This window comes from Alligator mississippiensis, chromosome 1, assembly GCF_030867095.1.
Source record: "Alligator mississippiensis isolate rAllMis1 chromosome 1, rAllMis1, whole genome shotgun sequence".
Classification (NCBI taxonomy): Eukaryota; Metazoa; Chordata; order Crocodylia; family Alligatoridae; genus Alligator; species Alligator mississippiensis.
The window spans coordinates 148,312,731-148,331,824 of NC_081824.1; the positions used below are offsets into that span (position 1 = coordinate 148,312,731).

At 42.1% G+C, this 19,094-nt stretch overlaps 1 protein-coding gene across 2 annotated transcripts in view; it reads right to left on the minus strand.

Moving 5' to 3' along the window:
• COG2 (component of oligomeric golgi complex 2) overlaps window positions 1–17,829 on the minus strand; it is a 45,141-nt gene extending 27,312 nt beyond the window's left edge. The window contains exons 1-8 of one of the 2 annotated variants that reach the window (XM_006267912.4): window positions 17,697–17,829; window positions 10,778–10,939; window positions 9,438–9,503; window positions 8,251–8,331; window positions 7,498–7,601; window positions 5,983–6,091; window positions 4,909–5,088; window positions 505–629 (exon numbers count right to left, since the gene is read on the minus strand). In XM_006267912.4, coding sequence (XP_006267974.1) covers window positions 505–629; window positions 4,909–5,088; window positions 5,983–6,091; window positions 7,498–7,601; window positions 8,251–8,331; window positions 9,438–9,503; window positions 10,778–10,939; window positions 17,697–17,768 — 899 coding nt within the window. In that variant the 5' untranslated portion in view covers window positions 17,769–17,829. The remainder of the gene's footprint in view (window positions 1–504; window positions 630–4,908; window positions 5,089–5,982; window positions 6,092–7,497; window positions 7,602–8,250; window positions 8,332–9,437; window positions 9,504–10,777; window positions 10,940–17,696) is intronic. The other variant, XM_019479831.2, reaches the window with a different exon arrangement.
• Window positions 17,830–19,094: the final 1,265 nt, after the last annotated feature.

The following is a 19,094-nucleotide window of genomic DNA, read 5'->3' on the forward strand; positions in this document are numbered from 1 at the left end:
GAGTTAGCCAACCTGTGAACAGCTTAATAAATGGATACAATTTAGTAAACTAAAATAATGGGGACTACAAAACAGGCAATTTAATTGCAACAGGAATTAAGTGCGTTTGAGAAGACAGCAAAGAGAGGTGCCTGGGGTGGGGGGACAATACAATAACTTGAAATTTGCAATCTCCAGCAACTGCCCTGTGCCTTCTTTGAATGAAGGACACAAACAAGTTCCTTTATTTCAAAGGTAAGTGGCACATTATACTGTGAACAGTACTTGGTACTCTGCTTCATTATTCCAGGCACATGGTTTCTCTTCCTTCTTGCTTCACTACAGGGCCAGAACAACTTGTTCACAGCCTTTATGTTTTTTCCATGTGCACATATAAAAGAAAAACTGCACTGACTTTAATCTTTAGGGAAAATCCTTTGAGTGCTATAGTTAAGTCATGCAAACCACTGCAGGAGTGTCCAATAATCAAAACAGCTTTGAGGACAATAGCTGAAAGGTTGTTACCTTGAAATAGCTCCCCCTGTTACTTCACGCAGGAGACGGCAATGATGAGGAACAAACTCCAGCAGCTTATTGTACATGGTCTGAAGGCCATTAGGATGAGATTGAACATACTGTTCCACGATCACCTGCCACGAAGCATTTAGCATGAAATATCAGAAAGGCGAACATAAAGAAAAATAAACTGATGTAAAATAATACACCTTACAGTCAATAAATATTATAGCTGCTACAGAGTACTGTAACATACAGGATAATGTTTATATACCAGACTTCTCTTCTAAGTCTAACCTAAAACCAGTTTTTAATGTTACTTGTCATTTTGAGCTATATATTTTCTTTATCTTATGCAGCACTCCTCTTGCAATTCCAGTGGCTCGTTATTCTTCTAATAAGAGTTTATTGAAACACTTAAATACAATATGCTAATAACAACGCAAGACTGAACTAGACCAAGCAGCTGGCAAAATACTGGCAGTTCCTGCACTTCAGTCATGTGAAATCTATCCACTCCTGTTTTATTACTAAGTCTCAAGGCTCCCCCACTCCCTCCTCCAGTTTCTATTACATGTCCCCTGTCCCAGAGGGCAAGGTGGGCCATCATGGTGCTCCCACAGTACTGATGGAGCCAGCATCCCAGAGTGCTCAGGAGGCACAGTACCGCAGGGGAGCTTAAAGACAAGCTGCTGAAGGTAAGATGGGGCTCTGTGAATGGTGCAGCAGAGGGTGGGACACTCACCCTTTTGGTGCAACAGTGCACATACAAGTGGTACAAAAAGGGGGAGGGGAGGAGAGGAGTGCTCTCATGCACATACGGTGTGCAGCCTGGGGGCCTGTGGCCCCCACTGCTGTCACTAGTGGCGTGCGGTTGCTGCTGGTGTGGCCCGCGGGATGGGCAGAGCCCCAGCTGCTGACAAGGTGGACAGTCCTGTACTAAACTATTCATAAATGATCTGGAAAAGGAGGCAAGTTGTCAGGTAGCCATAATTATTCAAATGGGTCAAGATCAAGGCAAAGTACAAAGAACTACTGAAGGATCTGGCACTATTGAGCAACAGGCCAACCCAATGTCAGATCAAATTCAATGTATATAAGTGTAGAGTGGGATTATTTATTTAACTCTCTCAAAATACATGAACTGTATGTCAAGAAATGAAAGTAGTGGGTAGTAAGTTTCAAACTAACAAAAAGAAGTTCTTTTTCACACAGCATGCAATTAAAAGGTGGAACTCACTGCCACAAGATGTTGTAGAAACTGGCATTTTACCCAGATTCCAAAACAGATTGAAAGAATTTTTGGAGGAAGAAAGGGCACCAGTAGCTACTGAGGGGGAGTTACGGATATAGCCTCTGACTCAGAACTTCCTAGATCTTAAATGCTGGAGGCTCCGAGAGGGAGAAGAAAGAAGGGGAAAAAATCCTCTGGTCATACCCTGTTCACTCTCCCTTTCAGCATCCACTCTCTGCCACATGGCACAGGATGCTGGGCTAGATGTACATACAGTCTGACCTAGTAAATGGCAGTTATTTTCTTCTTAAACTAAATTAACTGTTGAACAGTCCATCTCCAGTCACTTAGGATTTTCAAGATTGCCATATACTGATGACTGGATTTTAAATGCTACAGGAAAGTGTGTGTGGGGTTTTTTTATTTGTTAATTTGTTTGCTTTAATTTCCAAGGGGAAAAGTAACAACCATGAAAGTTGCTTTAACAGTTTTAAGTTTGTGAAGAAAAAAAAAAATCTTTCCAAAACCTACACCCAGCCTAATCAAAAATCCACAGTAGTCACCTGAAAACCTTCTGATTTTAATGGACAATGGATTAGGTCCACAGTCTCTTTAAAAGTGTTTGCTACATTCAGTTTTCAAAATGAACCCTTAAACTAGTTCTGGTGAGTTACTAGACAATCTGTGAATGCTAAAACATAAGATACAGTAGGCTCTTTATGCTTAGGTATTTTATTTAAGTGAATTACTATTTGTATTACATAGCACCTGTAAAAATCTTATCACAGGATTGGGATCCAAAACGACTACTGTTTTTTTCCTTCTCTGAGCAGAAAAGAAACTGTTAACACTAGTGATAGGGGCCACGGATCACCTGATACAAGTAAAGGCTGTCAATGCTTCACAGTAAGAGCATAAGGTGAAAATGAGGCCGGTTATCAAGCTTCTAGATACAGATCTCTCTCATTACTCAAGGAAGAAATGGTAGTAGGTGCAACAGAGTCAGATCACCTCTTGCAATTAATGTACAGATCAGCCAGCCTAAGACTAATGGGAACTGCAGATATGGCAACCAGTAGCTAAAGGGGTTTTGCAATGAGACCACCTGCAGCAAGTTTATGGTCACTTCAACCTATGTGTTCAAGCATGCAGGCCAAGCTGAGAAAGACTAGAGACTGAGGAACACAGGTCAAAACATGAGAATGTGCTCAAGCATTTAAGAAACAAAATCCCTTTGCTACTTGCACTGGTTCTGATAAAGATGCTATTGATTCTCTACTTTAAAATGTTTGCCATCTTTTGCAAGATAGCAGCACAACAAATGTGGTATAGTTAGAAAAACAGCTTACTTCTGAGAGTAGGGAAAGAAGATGCAGTACCACCCACTGCTTGATTACATTGCCTCAGAGGGACAGAGTACAAGAGCTTGATTAAATCCCTCCCAACTCAAAGAGCAGTGGCCATAATAGAAAGTCTCAAAGGTAAAGGACACTGAAAATAAGCAATTAAAGAAACCTGTAACCCAAAGCCATGAAATGAGGATGAAAATTATGCAATACTGAAAACATGAGAGGAAGAAAACATTGCTACTCTTTTGCACTTTGGGGCATACATTTTACAAACATTTTGCTCTTTAGTAGAAAAAGTTATGTGTGTCATCACCAAGGCAATGACACAGGTATTATACACATTTTCCCCTCCCAGTACAGACATTGTATGAATGGGTCATGTCTTTCAGAAATATATTGTTGAAAGTTTTAAGATACTAATTTTAGGAAAGAAATGTTACAGCCTCTAGCTGACAGCCTAATGTGATGCATTTGTTTTAAGAGGAGAGTGAATTTACCTTCTATGAATAATTCCGATTTATAATTCAGTGAAACAACAACAAGACGACCACCTGGAGTAAGATAAATTAGATAACATCCTTGCAGAAGATATTCTAAAAAGGATGTTTATTTAGATCCCAGCAAGGAGCAGATATCCTTCAAAACGCTACTGTAATGTTATCTATATGTGGACAGAATTTCTAACTTAAAAAAATGAATCCCCTTACATACTTTCACCACTTGATCTACACTAATAGTTACAAAAGGCTCATTAATAATGAGCCAATGCCACTCAAGAGACTAATTAAAATTATTACACAATTGTTTTGTGTGACCATTTCAGCATGCAATGACCTACTAACTGACACACCAATGACAGGTTTTAAGCACCTTAACATGAAATCCTAGAAAGAGCCTGAAGCCTGACTTACTATAGCCATTTTTGTAAAAATAATTTATGCAGCCTTCAAGTTGAACCTGTAGTAACAACTAGCTTAGAGCAAGTGATGAAAGTGCTAGTGACAAGGTGTTGTTTATTCTACAACCATCATCTACTGCTATTGCTAGTTCACTTTCACTGTTGGGATGGTTTGGGGAAAGCATGGGAAAAAAGTGCCCAGAATTGAGAGATCTAATAAGATTCTCTCTACGCTTAAGACTAAAACCTCATCTAGACAGGTTTTGTTCTACAACAATAATTTTAGGGAAATCTCTCACTGTTCAATTAGAATTAGTGCTAGCTGCCACAGGAATATCAGGGATACTACCCACCCACAATTTCAACCATCATGTTGCCAAACTGTAACCAGAGCAGGTCTTGATGCTGCTGTAGAAAAAACTCTTGCAGCTGGTTCCTACACCAGTGGGTGCAATGATGGAAAGATTCGGTAAACCTGGCAGCACTGATGAGGTCAGAGATTGTTTATTTTTCCTCACAACACATTCTCTTTCGGCCCAATATTTCTGGATAAGCTAATCAATCTGAAATAAGATTTTTTGCTTCTTTAACAAGTATTTTGTAATTGAAAGGTTTGGTTTACTTAATTACACTTGTTGAAGTTTATATAGTCATTATATTTTGTATGGCTTCGGCTTTTTGATTTTCACCACTGTCAGTGTCAACTATATTTTAAGGTAAGTTAAAAACTTATACAGGAGGGAATACTATTATGGAAGATGAGATGTTAATTATTTATTCCCCCTATGGAGGTGGGAATAGAAGCAGCATAACTACATAGGAAGTATTGAGACCACTACCCAAAAAGGTATTAAGGTGCTAACTGCTATATGAACAGAAAAGGTAGGCATGTTTACAAAGAATTTTCCCCAAGCATTTGCCTCTTACCTTACCTCATCTACATATGGTTTTACAAGCACCTGACCAACTAAAGCCTCTGCATCTCGTGTTTTGTCAATTGTTGCATACGTCCGTAAGCAATGTCGTATTATGTCGACATCTGAAGTCTGAAGGCCTTCTAAGAGCAACCCTTCCAAAGACTGCTGCAACATGGCTGTTATTCCAGCTATACGCTATAAAAAAGAAGAGACAGTACAAACATAAATGCCATCCTACTAATAGGAGCTATTTGCAAAGATGTTTCAACCTTAGCATTCAATTCTAAATTGAAAATTGAACAGTAAAAGTTGTGATAACAGTCAATATCAATTTAGCATAAAATCCAATTAAAACCTTATAACTTATATTTATCAGTTATTGCTGCATATTTAGCGCCATATCATAAAGTAGCTACATTTAACAAAGTTACATTACAGAAAGAAAATTGCTTCCATGTAATGAGAAGTCTATCTAGTAAACGGTTTAGGATTTCACCTACACTAGAGAAGTAAGTCAAATCAAGCTACTTCCTACCCCTTTTCCCCTAGAAATACCACTCTGATCCAGGCAGAAAAGTGGGAGCATTACTCTCGGCTGGTAACTGAACTGCACATCACCAGCTACAAGTGGTGGCCTTACGAACCACCTAAGAATCAAAAACTATTACATGCAGTCCACGATCCACAGCTAGTTTAGGACATTAAAGTACATTAACTGAGTAGACTGGGCACACCATAATTTATGCTTCAGTCTACAAGATAAGCAAATGAAGTACAAGCAATTCCAGCCTCTAAATCTAGGCCTTGTTATTGTGTAGACTTCAAAGACAGTAGGATGATATGCTGACATTTTAACTTTCATTTTCTACTCTTATTCTGAACTCTTCTTCAAGTGTTGGAAAATAAAATCATGAATGCTCACAGAAAAAGTACTAGAAAAACAGCCTTAAAATTGGTCAAAAATTTCCCCCCTAAACAAACTCATTAAAACAACAGTTAGACTGGCAGACCTGTTTGCAATAGGTAGAGGGAGACATGCCAATACTTCTGTACACAATTTATTGGGTTCAATTTTTGAAGGTTACTTACTGGTCTCACTTTGTCCAAAAGAGGCATTCCTTTGCTTTGTACTGCATGGAACTGTAACTGGTTAAATTCTGTGGCAATCCTCTCTAAAACCTGTCCAGTCAGAAGGGGGCTGGAAAAGAATTGACATATGCAAAAATAACAACCACTAGTTTAACATGCAGGAAGGTCTCCCCAAAGTTCACTTCCACCTAACAGACAGACATATAATGGTCCGCCTCCTAAAATGTCTCTATCCATCTATAATAAAAATCATAATGCTAAAAATAAGAGATGTATTGTTTATAACTATGCACCAATAATGTCTTGTGTTCAAGGGGCAAGGTATGAGGTTCAGGGACCAAGTATGGTGCGTCTTCCATAACAGTATGACAAAGATAAAAAGGGAAGCAGCAGCTGTCACAAGATTCTGCCTCAACAGCATGCAGCAGTGTTCCTTGTATTGATGTTTCCGCTGGTCAAGGGGAAAGCCAGTTTTACGGAGCTCAGCATCTCTGGCAAAGAGTGAGCCTGGCTGGTGAAGAATGCTTATTCTTTCATACACCTGAAGCACAGGAACATTAAAGATGGCAATCTCTGGGGACATAATTGTTCCTTCCTGACCCCAGCATAGTCCCACTAACCTCCTCAGTTTCTTACCATTCAATTGCTACTCCACTCTTGAACTCAAGTTTCTACTGCATCCCCCTGTATGTGGAAGATAAATGGAATGTACATGGCCTTCTTACATCCATTTTCCCCTCATGGCCCATCCCTGCCAGCCTGGTTGCCTGTCCTCAGTTAGGCTCCCTTCCGCAAAACTGAAGATTAGCAAAATAAGTCTCCTGCACCAAAAGGCTCATGAAACCTGCATTTTCTCTGCTTACCAACAACAGCAGAAGGGTGGGTTGTGAGAGGCAGAAGGCTGGCACTTCAGCTGTAAGACAGCTGAAAAGAGAAGCCCTCCATCCCCAAATAAAGATTGGAGGGGAGGGGGGGAGGGTAACTTGGGTCCCTGAAGTTGTTAGAGCAGTCTAGGTGCCAGTCTCATTTCTCATGAAAAGTTTCCCTCTCCCATAGATGTTATGAAGTCAATCTTCAGATGCCCCAGCCTGCCTTCAAGTTACGTGAAAGTGAGGAAAACAGGAAAAGTTATTCCATGTTTTTACTCCCAAACTGTATTGGAGCTTGTGGCACATTTACAGGATTTTGTAAGGAAGGCGTTAGACATTTTTTACAAACAGGTTCAAAATGAAACAGGACATTTTGGGAAGGTGCATCCACTTTTACTGAAAATGCCATCAAAAAGTAGGAGGCATTGAAACCTCTGAGTTCCATATTTAGCTAACTGTCACTTTGCAGAAGAATAAAACTGACAACCACAGCAAAGTACAGTCCTGATGTTTATCCTGCCCCAGTGTTCAAAACTGCAAAGATATGCACTGGTGTTCAGAAATTCCAGTACACTATAATATAATGAAACAGAAGCTGAACTAGTTGATTAGGAATAAACCTCAACCATATTTATACATCCCTTACCTGTTTGCCTCTAGTGAAGACAATTCTTTTGAATTTTGGGAATGCAGAATCTTCTCTATCTTCTCAACTGACTGAATAACATGGATAAGTCTCAAGACACACATCTGTTTAAAAAAAAAAAAGCAATATTTAGCATTGTGTTTAATCTCATTCACCATTTCCTCATTAACAAGTCTGAAAATGTTTTGTGGGGAATTCTTTACATTTTTTATTGGAAGTCTTTATCATATTAAGAAACTCGGTTGGTTTAATACTTCGCTATACTATCACGATACGTATCAATACAAATATTTTAATGCATTTCCAAATAAGTGTTCTTGACCCAAAGCCCACAAGATGTCATGTTATTTCTTGATATCAACATTTTAAAAGCTCTCTCCCTGCATGTCTGTTAAACTTCAGTTAATTTTGTTATGTGGAAATCTACACACCAGTACAAAATTAAAAGAATGAAGAAAAGTAATGCAATCATTTAAAAATAAAAAGTAAAGATGTTAACATGAATGGTCTGACTTAAAAAGGAAATTCTGGACTTCTACTCAATCTAGCAGTGCACTTATACCCTATCTTATGATTGTAGGGGCCTCCAAATAAGGTATGAAATATATGAAGCCTATACATAGTGGAATACAAACATTCAGTTCCCCCTATGAATTTCTTGTTTTAAGAAAATGTCTTGAATTTTCCAGTTAGTGGGAAAAAACACACAGAATTATTCGAAGTGAGGTCTTCTCTAGTCAAGGTCTGCTGTACCTTTTTTCTTCTAATGTCCTCTTGTTTAGACATATGCTCGTCTACTGCTTGAATTCCTTCACTGACACATGATCTAAGACTCTAAAACAAACAAGTGAATTTGAAAGTCTGACTTCAGGAAGTGAAGAAACAAATCTTAAATGACACCAACTTAAAATCTAGTCAACTAAGAGACAATACTGTCTGCCTGATGAGCACTATCAATATCTGTGGATTTATAACCATTTTCCAATTTTTAAAAAATGTTTCCACTACAGCATTAAAGACCTAAACAACAGGAAAAGCTAATTATTGACATAAATGGAAAATTAAAATATAGCGTACAAACTGCTCACAAATGCAAAACAACAACAAAAATCCACCCCCCCCCAAAAAAAACTCCAAATGAAAAATAAGATAAATATAACTGAAAATTCTCCCTTATGCTACCTGTTACAACCAATGGGTAACAAGTTTTTAGCCAAACCACATCCACTTAACCAATACATTTTTAAAGGCAATATGGTGTACATATTAAATTTCCAAGCCTTATACAAGCACCCTCAATGCAATTTGGTTTCTTGACACTGAAAGTAACATGTGGATTTACACAATGCTGTCTATCTAAGAGACTGATGAGATACTAGCATGCAAGCAGTTTTCACCTGAAAAAGTAAATGGTTTGAAGATTTTTCCCCCCCCAAACAAATCCTTTTGGATCAGCTGCAAAGAAAAATTTTGCTAATATACTCTAGATACTAAATTAGAGTCATATTTGATTACTTTGAAAAGGAAAGAAAGTTGCCTGTGATTAAATCAAAGGACAAGGAGGGGGAGGAGCAGGGAAAGGTGTTTTTTATTGCTTGTTCTGCTATACAGATCTGTAAATCACTTTGTGCCTTTTCCCCTGTAAAATATAATGTTAGTATCTCACCACAGAATGTGGCTGCTCTTTAACACACACTTTAGGTCTTTCAAAAAAAAAGTACTAAAAAATGCAAGACTACTACTTGATACTAGGCTCCTTACATCATGCTGCATTGTCCAAAAAGGTAAATGTGAAAAGATAGCTCAGTTTCAGTTTTCAGTCTGAAACCTCCACTAATGAATTATAAATCTGGGTAATTTAAAAAAAACAATTAATATTCATAAGATAAAGCATTTAAGTTTACCAAACTATTTTAACATAACAATTGGTATGAACATACCATGACCTCTTCTCGTAACTGTCCCAATGGCACTGAAAGCTGGTTAAGGGCTTTATCCATGCCCACCTAAAGAAGTTACCAAAACATGCATTACTATAATCAAATGACTTCCAAATTATTTCAGTTAACGCATGAATTTTTTTTTTTTTTTATACAATCCACTAGTACAGCACTGAACTATAAGCATGTTGGAAATTAAATACATACTATCCTCACAAAAAAGTCATCTTAATTCATTTGAAATGATTATATGCTAATGTGATTGTCTGTTACTGTAATACAGGGGTGTCAAACTCACCTCATGCCCTGGGCTGGATCTGAACCAACAGGGCTCCTCATAGCCTGCATCCAGCCCAGGACATGGGGTGGCTCTGGCCCAGGGCACACAGCGATAGCTGCAGCTCTAGCTTTGGCATGGGGCATGCACTGGTGGTGGCAACTCCAGCACAGGGTGACAGCATGGCCAGCAACCAAGGAGATAAGGCCAAAGTGGTGTCAACAGGCAAAGTGGCTGAAAGACAAATAGGGTGGCATCAGCCCTTGTTTGTCCTCCTGTTGCCAATCACCACATCCAAGGGCCCCAGATTCTGCAGCAAGCCAGCTCCCCAGTCATGACTCTAGTTTCCAGCTCTGGATAGACTGTTTCCATATGTTTGACAACCCTGCTATAATGGAGGCATCCAAAAAGATCAATGAGACTACTGGTGACAAAAAGCACAGAAAAATTAAGAAAAATAAGGATCTATGCACATTGTGCATTTGTATGTTGTATTCTGTTATATACCATAAACATAAGAACAAACAAAATATAATAAATTACACTTAAGGGCAATTTATTTGTTAATCACCAGTATGGAAGGCAAAAAGAATAGAAGATGCAGGAGAGAAGACATTTTCTTTTGACAACAATCTGTGGTGATCTGTCAGCTGGATTAAGTTATTACACAGTCTGCGTGCTTATAAGCATTCATAGTGGAATTTCAGACCTTTACCACTCGAGGTAAATACTTTATTCCAGAAGTGTTCTATGTACTTGCTCTTCACATCAAGTATTTGGGGAAATTCATTACCTTCATATGAACATATCTTTTAAGAATAAACCAGGGTTGTTGTTTTGCATCTTGCTACAGATGTGTAGTAGCTATATCTACAGGATATACCTTTTATACTTTCTATAAAGAAAATAAATACTTTCTAATATCTCATAATTTGAGGTTCAACAAGTTAAGGGTTCTTTACCTATAAGTGAATGCCTTCTTTTCTTGGGCTATGTGGAGGCACAATTAAGATCACGTTGAAAAGCGGAACACAAAAGTACATAACCCAATTTGAAAACCTACCAGATTTGTTGAAAGATTAACAAAGTCTGCATAGTCCTTGTTTATGAGCTCTACCATAGCAGTTTTTAGGAGTTTATAATAGAGTTCCAGGTCATCTCTGAGCTCTTCCAGCTGGACACGTTTCCTGCAGTCGGACACAAAGCGATCGACATCGAAGTCTGGCTGAAAAGGAAATAGGTAACAAGGTACAGGGATGTTAATAAATAGTCCAGACTAAAGAAAAAAGCCCACTTCCTATAATAAAGCTTTTTTGGTTGAGTTTAAAACAGAAGTACAAGCCCCTTCCTGGAAGGCGCAGAGAGTCTGCTGTAAGGCTTTAGTGAGTACTGAAAGTGGTAAGAATTCTCCCAGATGCAAAGATGTAGCTATTTTGTGAAAATATTGTTACTGTTCACCTAATATAAAAACTTTTCAAATGAGGGATTTGGGGATTTGGAAGAACATTATAACAAAAGGGCGAGCAATTATTTGGGCCTGAGAGCCACTTAGGGAACTTTGGTGAGTTGTTTGAGGGGGTGAAGGAGCTGACCCAGCCTGTGTGACAGCTCACTGAAATTCCCAAAGTGGCTCTGCTCTGCCCTGGAGCAGATGGCTGGGACAGGGCTGCAGGTATATGGAGAGTGGCATCCCAGAGCAGAATGGGCAGAAGGGGATGGGGCTGGGATCGCAGGGCTGTGATAACGCATGGCTAGGACCAAGCCATGATCTGCCCCCTACATGTCTCTGCAACAGGTGCCAGCTCTGCAGCAGGGGTGTGCAGGGAGTGGACTGCGGCTCTGCCCTGGGCCCCAACCCCCATAACATTGCTGCCTGACAATCTTGGGACCTATGTGTGCAGGGCATGTGGCCAGGGTGATGGGATAGGGCCATGGATGGGCAGGGAGCCGTGTCCAGGAGGGGGATAGGTGGGTGGGGACAGGATCTTGAGGCAGGGACAGCATGTGGCCAGGGCCCAGAGCAGAGCCACAATCTGCTCCCTACATGCCACTGCCCACAGAACCGGCGTCCATTGCGGGGACACATGGCCAGCAGATCGCAGCTGTGCCCTGGCCCCGTGCTGTCACCGCCCCATCATCCTGGCCCCTCCTACCTGCCCCACTCCCAGATGCTGCTCCCTGCTTGCCCACGACCCCATCCCATCTGCCCAGCCACACGCCCTGCCTATGCAGCTCCCACCCTGGTGGTGGATGTGGGGTGCCTGGGCAGCGGGGCCAAGTCTGGTGGTGGCAGCCAGATGGAGCCACTGCCACTGTTGGGAAGCAAGTCCAGGTGTCCCACCATCTCAGCCCCACTGCATGCCTGGGGGTGGTGGGACCAAGGGACTCACCGCGGGCTGGATAAATACCCTTGGCGGGCTGGATTTGGCTCGCGGGCCGTATTTTGCCCACCGCCGTTATAAAAGGTCATGGAATAACAGTGTCCTAGCAGACAGCCTGACTTAGCAGCATCTGTAGCACAGGTAAGCATTTGGGGGTTGTTGACAGATCTTATTAGACATGGGTTTCTAGTTTTCTTTGAAAACTTATAACCAGACTGCATAAGATAATAAGTGAATAAGATTTACGCAGACCGGATTCGAATCTACTTCATGAGTTTGACATAGAGGAGAGCTTGAGCAGGATTCTGCCAAAAACTACCCACTGAGAAACAAACCATAACCCCCCCCCCCCCCAAGCTTTCATTTCTAATTAAAATTCTAGCCTATTCTTTAGCAGAGACAACTTTGCTGTTGCTAGGAGTACGTATTTAACAAAGGCAAAAAATACAGATATTCAAACCCTGTCTAGAAAATGCCTAGGAAAGAGATTTTATTACTTTAATAAGCATTACATTTTTTTGAATGCACATTCAACTTTTGGAGACATTGTGCTTGGATGAGGACAGAGCACAACCGGCAGCAAAAGTCAATGTAGTCAAAGTTTCTATTTTTGTTATCTAATGACCTTTCACTGGAAACAATTTAAAGGCACCAAAAAGATATTAAAATAATACCATATTTTTGGTGTATACTACAGTGCACATTTAAGAAAGAGATAGACCATTTAAAATCCCCTGGAGAATGTTAATGCAATCCAGTTTCCTTCTCATTGAATTGGAAACTATACTTACTGAAAAAATTAGGTAAATTTGGTCGAGCCAGCAAGACAATAGATAGCACCTTAGTTAAAGCTTTGGGTCTACTTTGAGTAGAATGCAAAACTTGTCCCAGACAAATCGCTTTTCTCATTTCTACATCCTATCAACAAAACTTGTGTTCTATAAGGAAATAGTAGTGTGTATTATTTTGATTTACATGAACACTAGCAATCAGCTTTTATATACAATTCATGAGGATACAGACATAGAATTATAGAGTTCTAAAGCATGTGTGAGTGCAGTATTTTTGGTTCTACATATCTCCAGGAGAATACCAAACCAGATTGGAAAAAAAAAAAAAAAAAAAAAAAATCAGATCTATGTTTTGGAGGTAATGCAATCAAAATGTAGTAGTACCAGAAAAGCTACTGGATAAGTTTCATTTATAACTACACAGGCATTGAAATAGGACAAACATTTACCCAAATGAGCATTTAGCCAGAAACCAAGATTAGCATACCAGCAGAAAGCTGTCCTAGGAAACATTGATCACAAATGATCAAGTACTTAGTTTTATATCTCATCTAGAAAAAAGCCATCCCAACGGAAGAATGCTTCCTAGTACCATATTGGAACATTTGTTCAGAACTGACCCCAAGGCAAGAGATAGATGTTTCTTGCATTTCCTTTGGAGATCTGCCAAGCCACTGTAACTAGAATCAACCTAGCTTTATGTAGGGCATCTTATGAAAAAAGGCAAATCAAAGTTCTGGTATGAAGATACAAAAAAATCAAGGGTCTCTCAATGGTTTAAATCTCGTTTAAAAAGCACCTGATTAGTCATTTAATGCAATCTGTGAAATACATACAGCTGAAACTAGTTTAAAAAAAAAAATAAACACACCAAAATCAAGCTCAATTTGTTTATTTAATCTCACCCCCCAATAAAAAAGAAAACACCTCTGTATACTACCCTTGAAGATTGCCGTATTATCCAGAGGAACAATTATGAAAATGTCTAAGATGCTAAATACACAAAGTGAGAGAGAGATAGAAGCCTATATATTCTAAAGATGACTCAACTCTTCAAGGCAAAAGATATCTGATCTTACGTTCATTTTCACACTGCATTCCCATTATCCAAATAACATTTTCTAAATAAATAGGAACAACAAAACTGTCAAAGCATTGATTCTTTAGAGTGACTACCTCCCAACTTTACTACCAGAAAAGCAATCAGTTGGGACTCTGTCCACAAATTAGTGGGATTAAAGGATGAGATTTTTACCTAACAGGTAGCAGAACCTAAATTCAGCTGACAGGTTGGTTATATACCTGCAATAACCACTACTAGAAACAGCTGCCATGCCCAACCTAAAGTTTACAAGACTGATACTGTACTCTCAGATTATCCTTTTCAGACACACTATCAGGCCATTAAACACCAACAGTTCTGTGTAACTGTGATCCCAGCTACTATATTTGCAATTTAAAGTATTATGAAATTTACATGAATAGCATACAACTTTGTAGCACACTATAAAACAGTTATTCAAAAAAAAGTTTACAATGTATTTTAATTAAATTTGAAATTAAATTTTTCAATAAGTCTTACTAGAAAATGTAACATTAACTACTATCTGGAGTTTTTCTTAACTAAATTTCTGCATTATGTCACTTGTATTTCCATTCACTTCCCCCTATTTTCATGATTTTTGTATAAAGGAACACTGGATTTTATACACAAGTACAGCGCCTTGACATGGTGGCAGTTATCCTGTGAGCCAAGTCAATTTACTAATACAACTAACTTAACTAACACTGCATTTAAGTCAATTCTGCTCCACATAGATGTGTACGCTCTGACAGTTAAGTCAACTTAACTTTTTTAAAGTTGACTTACCTGTCAGAAAGTTAGTACATGTGTACGCACCCCTCGAAAGGATCTCAAAACACTCCAGGGTGCTCCAGCACTATGGCTGACAATCACTGCCCTAGACAATGGTGACAGGCCCAAATTGAAAAATAGAATATATAAATAAAAATAAAGGCACTCATCTAATCTAAATATCCTCAATCTAAATAAGACCATGCCAAAAACATTTCTCAGAGCAAAAAAGAAAGAGGAAAAAAATTCAACATACATTTATCAAGAGTGGTGCTTTTCTGCCTGATGACTAGAGTGAATTATTTTCTGATTAAATAATTTTCTATGGAGAATGCTGATTCCTCAAGAGCAAAACATTTTGCAAATGTTACTTTTGACAAATCTCCCTAACAACCACAGGTGGGTTTCTGACAAAGCACTGCCTGCCAACTCACTTGCTCAACTCCTCAGCAGCAAGCATGGCTCCAGCACCACCCTGCAATGCCAAAGGACTCAGTCCAGTGGCACTTCTGGCCAGCCTGACAGCCCTGGGATCCCTAGCCATGGCCCGAAGGATATCTGCTCTTGAAGCCCATCACAGGACTTCTAGACTCCTGACTGAGGCAGCCAGCTTGGGAGCCATGAACCTTGGTCAAGTGAAGAAGATACACAGAGGCTGACCTTTCCAAGGACACGCACATTGTGACTTTCTACCAGCCCTAATGATGATTACAACTGAAATAGGAACTTTACCACCTGCAATACTGACCCATGACAAGGAGGCTTATTTTATTTTATTTTTTGCACAGGCAAAGCCATCATCAAGCACTTTTATAAAAGTGCCAGAGGCTCAATTTACTAACTTTTTAAACTCAGCTTCCAGCAGCAGTAACATTTTTACCCAAATCTGATACAGAAACAGTTGAAGTCCCTACCCTCGGAAACTGAGTCTGCTACTACTGCTATGAACCTAACCCACCTCCAGTGGCAGTAAACCCACTAGAAAAAGTCCTATTAAAGTCCCAAGTTGGACATGAACAAACAAAGTATCAAATTCATCCATTCTCTTTTGTGACCATCTCATTTAAAGGTTAGCCTTTTTTCTTTTACTTCCTACATCTCAGTTCTCGCTGTAATATAGTTTTCTAGCTTTTTCAGTCTGCAGATTACTTCATAAGAGAGCCTCACCCAGTCCCAGTCTCTCTGTATTGCTACTGCTTGAGGTTTTCAAAGTTATTGTAGCCATGACTGTTCCAGGAAATCCCCAAGCAGCAAGGATCTTTTGAGATACCTTTTTCCTGAACCAACCATACAGTTGGGACAAGCTTTCGGACATCAAGTGCCTCTCTCTCAGGTGTTTCTAAAGTCATTTTTCAGATTGCCAGAAAATGCTTTACAGAGCAGCAACAGCTGCCGCAACCCACCAACCAGGAGGGAACTAGCAAGGGCCTGTTCTGTGACACTGGCTCTACTGGCTACAGCATTCACCCTGTCTGGGACTAACAATGAACTCTGAATGGCTCAGAGTGGGTTTAGGTGGGCTACGGATTATTAAGGGTTTCCTAGATCTGTGTGATGCCCCATTTCCCTCCTCCCTCATCAATAAACCCTGTTATAGGGCAATACTGCTTGTGCATGGGGAAGTTCATTCACATGGGAACACCCAAGCAGAAATCATTTCCCCAGGTTTCGGGGTAGGAGTTTGGGCCAAGGTAAGAGTTATGTAGTACCCCCTCAACTGAACTGGGTGCCTCCTACTGCCTGGCAAGTGGCAGCACTAGCAACGCTGCGAGATAACAACCCATCTGGCACATGAACTATCACAGCTTCAGCGTTAGTGATGCCACAGGGGTCACTGTGTCTTCAGGGCCTCTGAGCTGCATGCAGTTCACTGGAGGGGAGAGAGGTCAGGCTTGCCCTCCCAGCCAGGGCTCCACAAACCCCCTTCTTGCCCTGTAACCAGAAGCAAGTCCCCCTAGGCTAGGGCCTCCAGGAGCAGGCACATGTTTCATTACATGGCATTTACAAGATGCAAAAGGGCGAAAAGAAAGTAAACGGGGGTTTATGATGGGCCTTATCTCTCAATACCACGAAACAAAAGGGGCAGGTGCTCAGTTTAAATGGAAGTTCTTCTTCAGACATGGGGTGGCTTCAGCTGGGAACACACTGCCACTGGAGGCAGCAGCTGCTAACCGACTGTGCAGCCAGATCCCAAAAGCGCTCGCACCCGTTCCCTTGGAGGAACAGGGCATCGATAGCTACTGAGCGCAGGAGTCAGGAACATGGCCTCGGTCTGGAAACTTTCCAGCCTGGAGGCTGCAAGCAAGAGATGAAGTACGGAAAACCCTCCTTAGACCTGGGTCACTCTCCCTTGCAGCATCCACTCTCTGCCCCGACCCAATGCAAGCCTGCCCCGCTGTTAACAGAGTGTGCGCAATGCCTGATTCTTGGGACAACTAGTAAGAAAAGCAGAGAAAGCAGCATGGGTCACAGGCTCAGCACAAGGAAGGGCACCAAGAGGTGCAGCAGGCCTATTTGTCCCCTTTTAATCAAGGAGCATGGCAGGAGACTGGGCAAGATGCATCTATGGCCTGACCTGCTCACTGGCAGCTCCTACTTCTGTTACCACCTTGGGGCAAAGCTCTTGAGGCAGGGCAGGGCAGGGCAGGACAGTGCCAGAGGAGCTTGGGAGCTCTCCCCCTCTTCCCCCAGCCAGCCCCTCCCCCTCAGACCTTTTCCCAGCCCCATCTCTCCTCTCCTCACTTCCCCCAGCCCCAAGGCACAACAAAGCGCGCATGCGCACCGCATCCTCATCGACCGCCTAACCAACACCCCCCAACCAGCGTTCGACGGCACTCATGCGCACCACGTCCCCTCTCCCCCCCGCACACCCACCAGCGTTCAACGCGGCGCGCATGTACACACACACACGCACGCACGCCGCCAGTCCCCGGGCGCCGCCCTGCCCCCTAGCACCTTCATGAACTCGTCTTTGTCAAAGCAGAGGTTGTCGGGGCCGTGAGGCAGGTTCATCCTGCGGTGCTCCATCCCGGCCGCCGCGGCCGGACGCGATCGTTCCCCTCCCCCTCTGCCCGGCCGCGGCACTTCCGCCAGCGCGGCAACGGGGCGGTGCCTGGGCGCGGGGAGCGGCGCCGCTCGCCACAGCGGCCCCCGGCGGGCGCCGGCGGTACTGCAGACGGGTACTCAGCCGCATGGGCATGGGCATGGGAATGGGGCTCCCCACAGTGGGAAGCGCAGCCCGGGGGCGAGGACTCAGCCCCCCCCAAAAGACCCCCTTTAAATAGGTTGGAAAGAGCAGATGAGCAGGATCTTTCCACTGCCCTGGGGGGGTGCACCTCAGCTTAGCCCAGTGTGCCTGGCCGCTGCTGCAGGAGATGCTGGGACAAGAGCCCCAGCGCAGCAGAATGAAGTGGATAGAGGGGTTGGGAAATTGGGTGCAGGCGGTGAGGGGCATCGTCACCTGGAGCCAGCCCCCTTCACCAGAGATAATGATGATAATACTAATAAAAATTACCATTTTCAGGTCCCATTTCTGTCCGGGCCCTGGGCAGATACTCGGTTCGCCCATGCCTGTGTCTGGCTTTGCCTGGAGCACAGCCCGAATTTTTTTCTCCAAGTAAAAAGGAAGTAGAAGCTTTGCTTGTGGGCCAGGGGTGCAGGCCCTGCGATTTCCCTGCGATTTCCTTTAAGTTCGGAGCAAAACTCAATAGAGCTTCATTGGACTGTGTTCAAGACAGGCTGTGAAATAGGAGCTGTGCAACCAGAAGCAGCGCAGCAGTGAGACTCCAGCCATAGGGCTTGAGCCCAGGCCCTTGGACTCAGGAGCCCAGTTAGCTAGGTACCATGCTGCAGAGGCAGGCCCTGTGAGTAGGGGTAGGAGGAAGCCAACTTGATGGGTGGGATATCACCACCATTACCAAGACAAGATGGTCATTAACACCTGTGGAATGAAGGGTTTTAGAAGAGATCAGGTAGATGGTACCTTGTCAAGCCAGGCCTCTCTTGGTCTGCTATTTGGTACCATGTAAACCAGTACAGCCTGTTCTAAGGTCGGGTTGTCAGCAACTAAATCAGCACCTCCCCCTGGGCCATTCAGGGTGAGGAGAGTGTGTGGACACCCAGCAGGACTTAAAACAAGGCCTGTCAAGGTGTAGATGAGGTCCCTGCAAGCCAACAGCCATCCATACCTGGAGAGGAGATGGGTGCCACCAGGTCAGTCTGCCTGAAGAATCACAAATGATGCAAAGCAACTCAACTAGGAGAGCTGACATAGCATCTAAAGTGCCCCAACAGTTGCAGCAGCCTCAGAACTGACTTGACTTGAGGTAGATGATAATGAGCCATGAAGTCAGT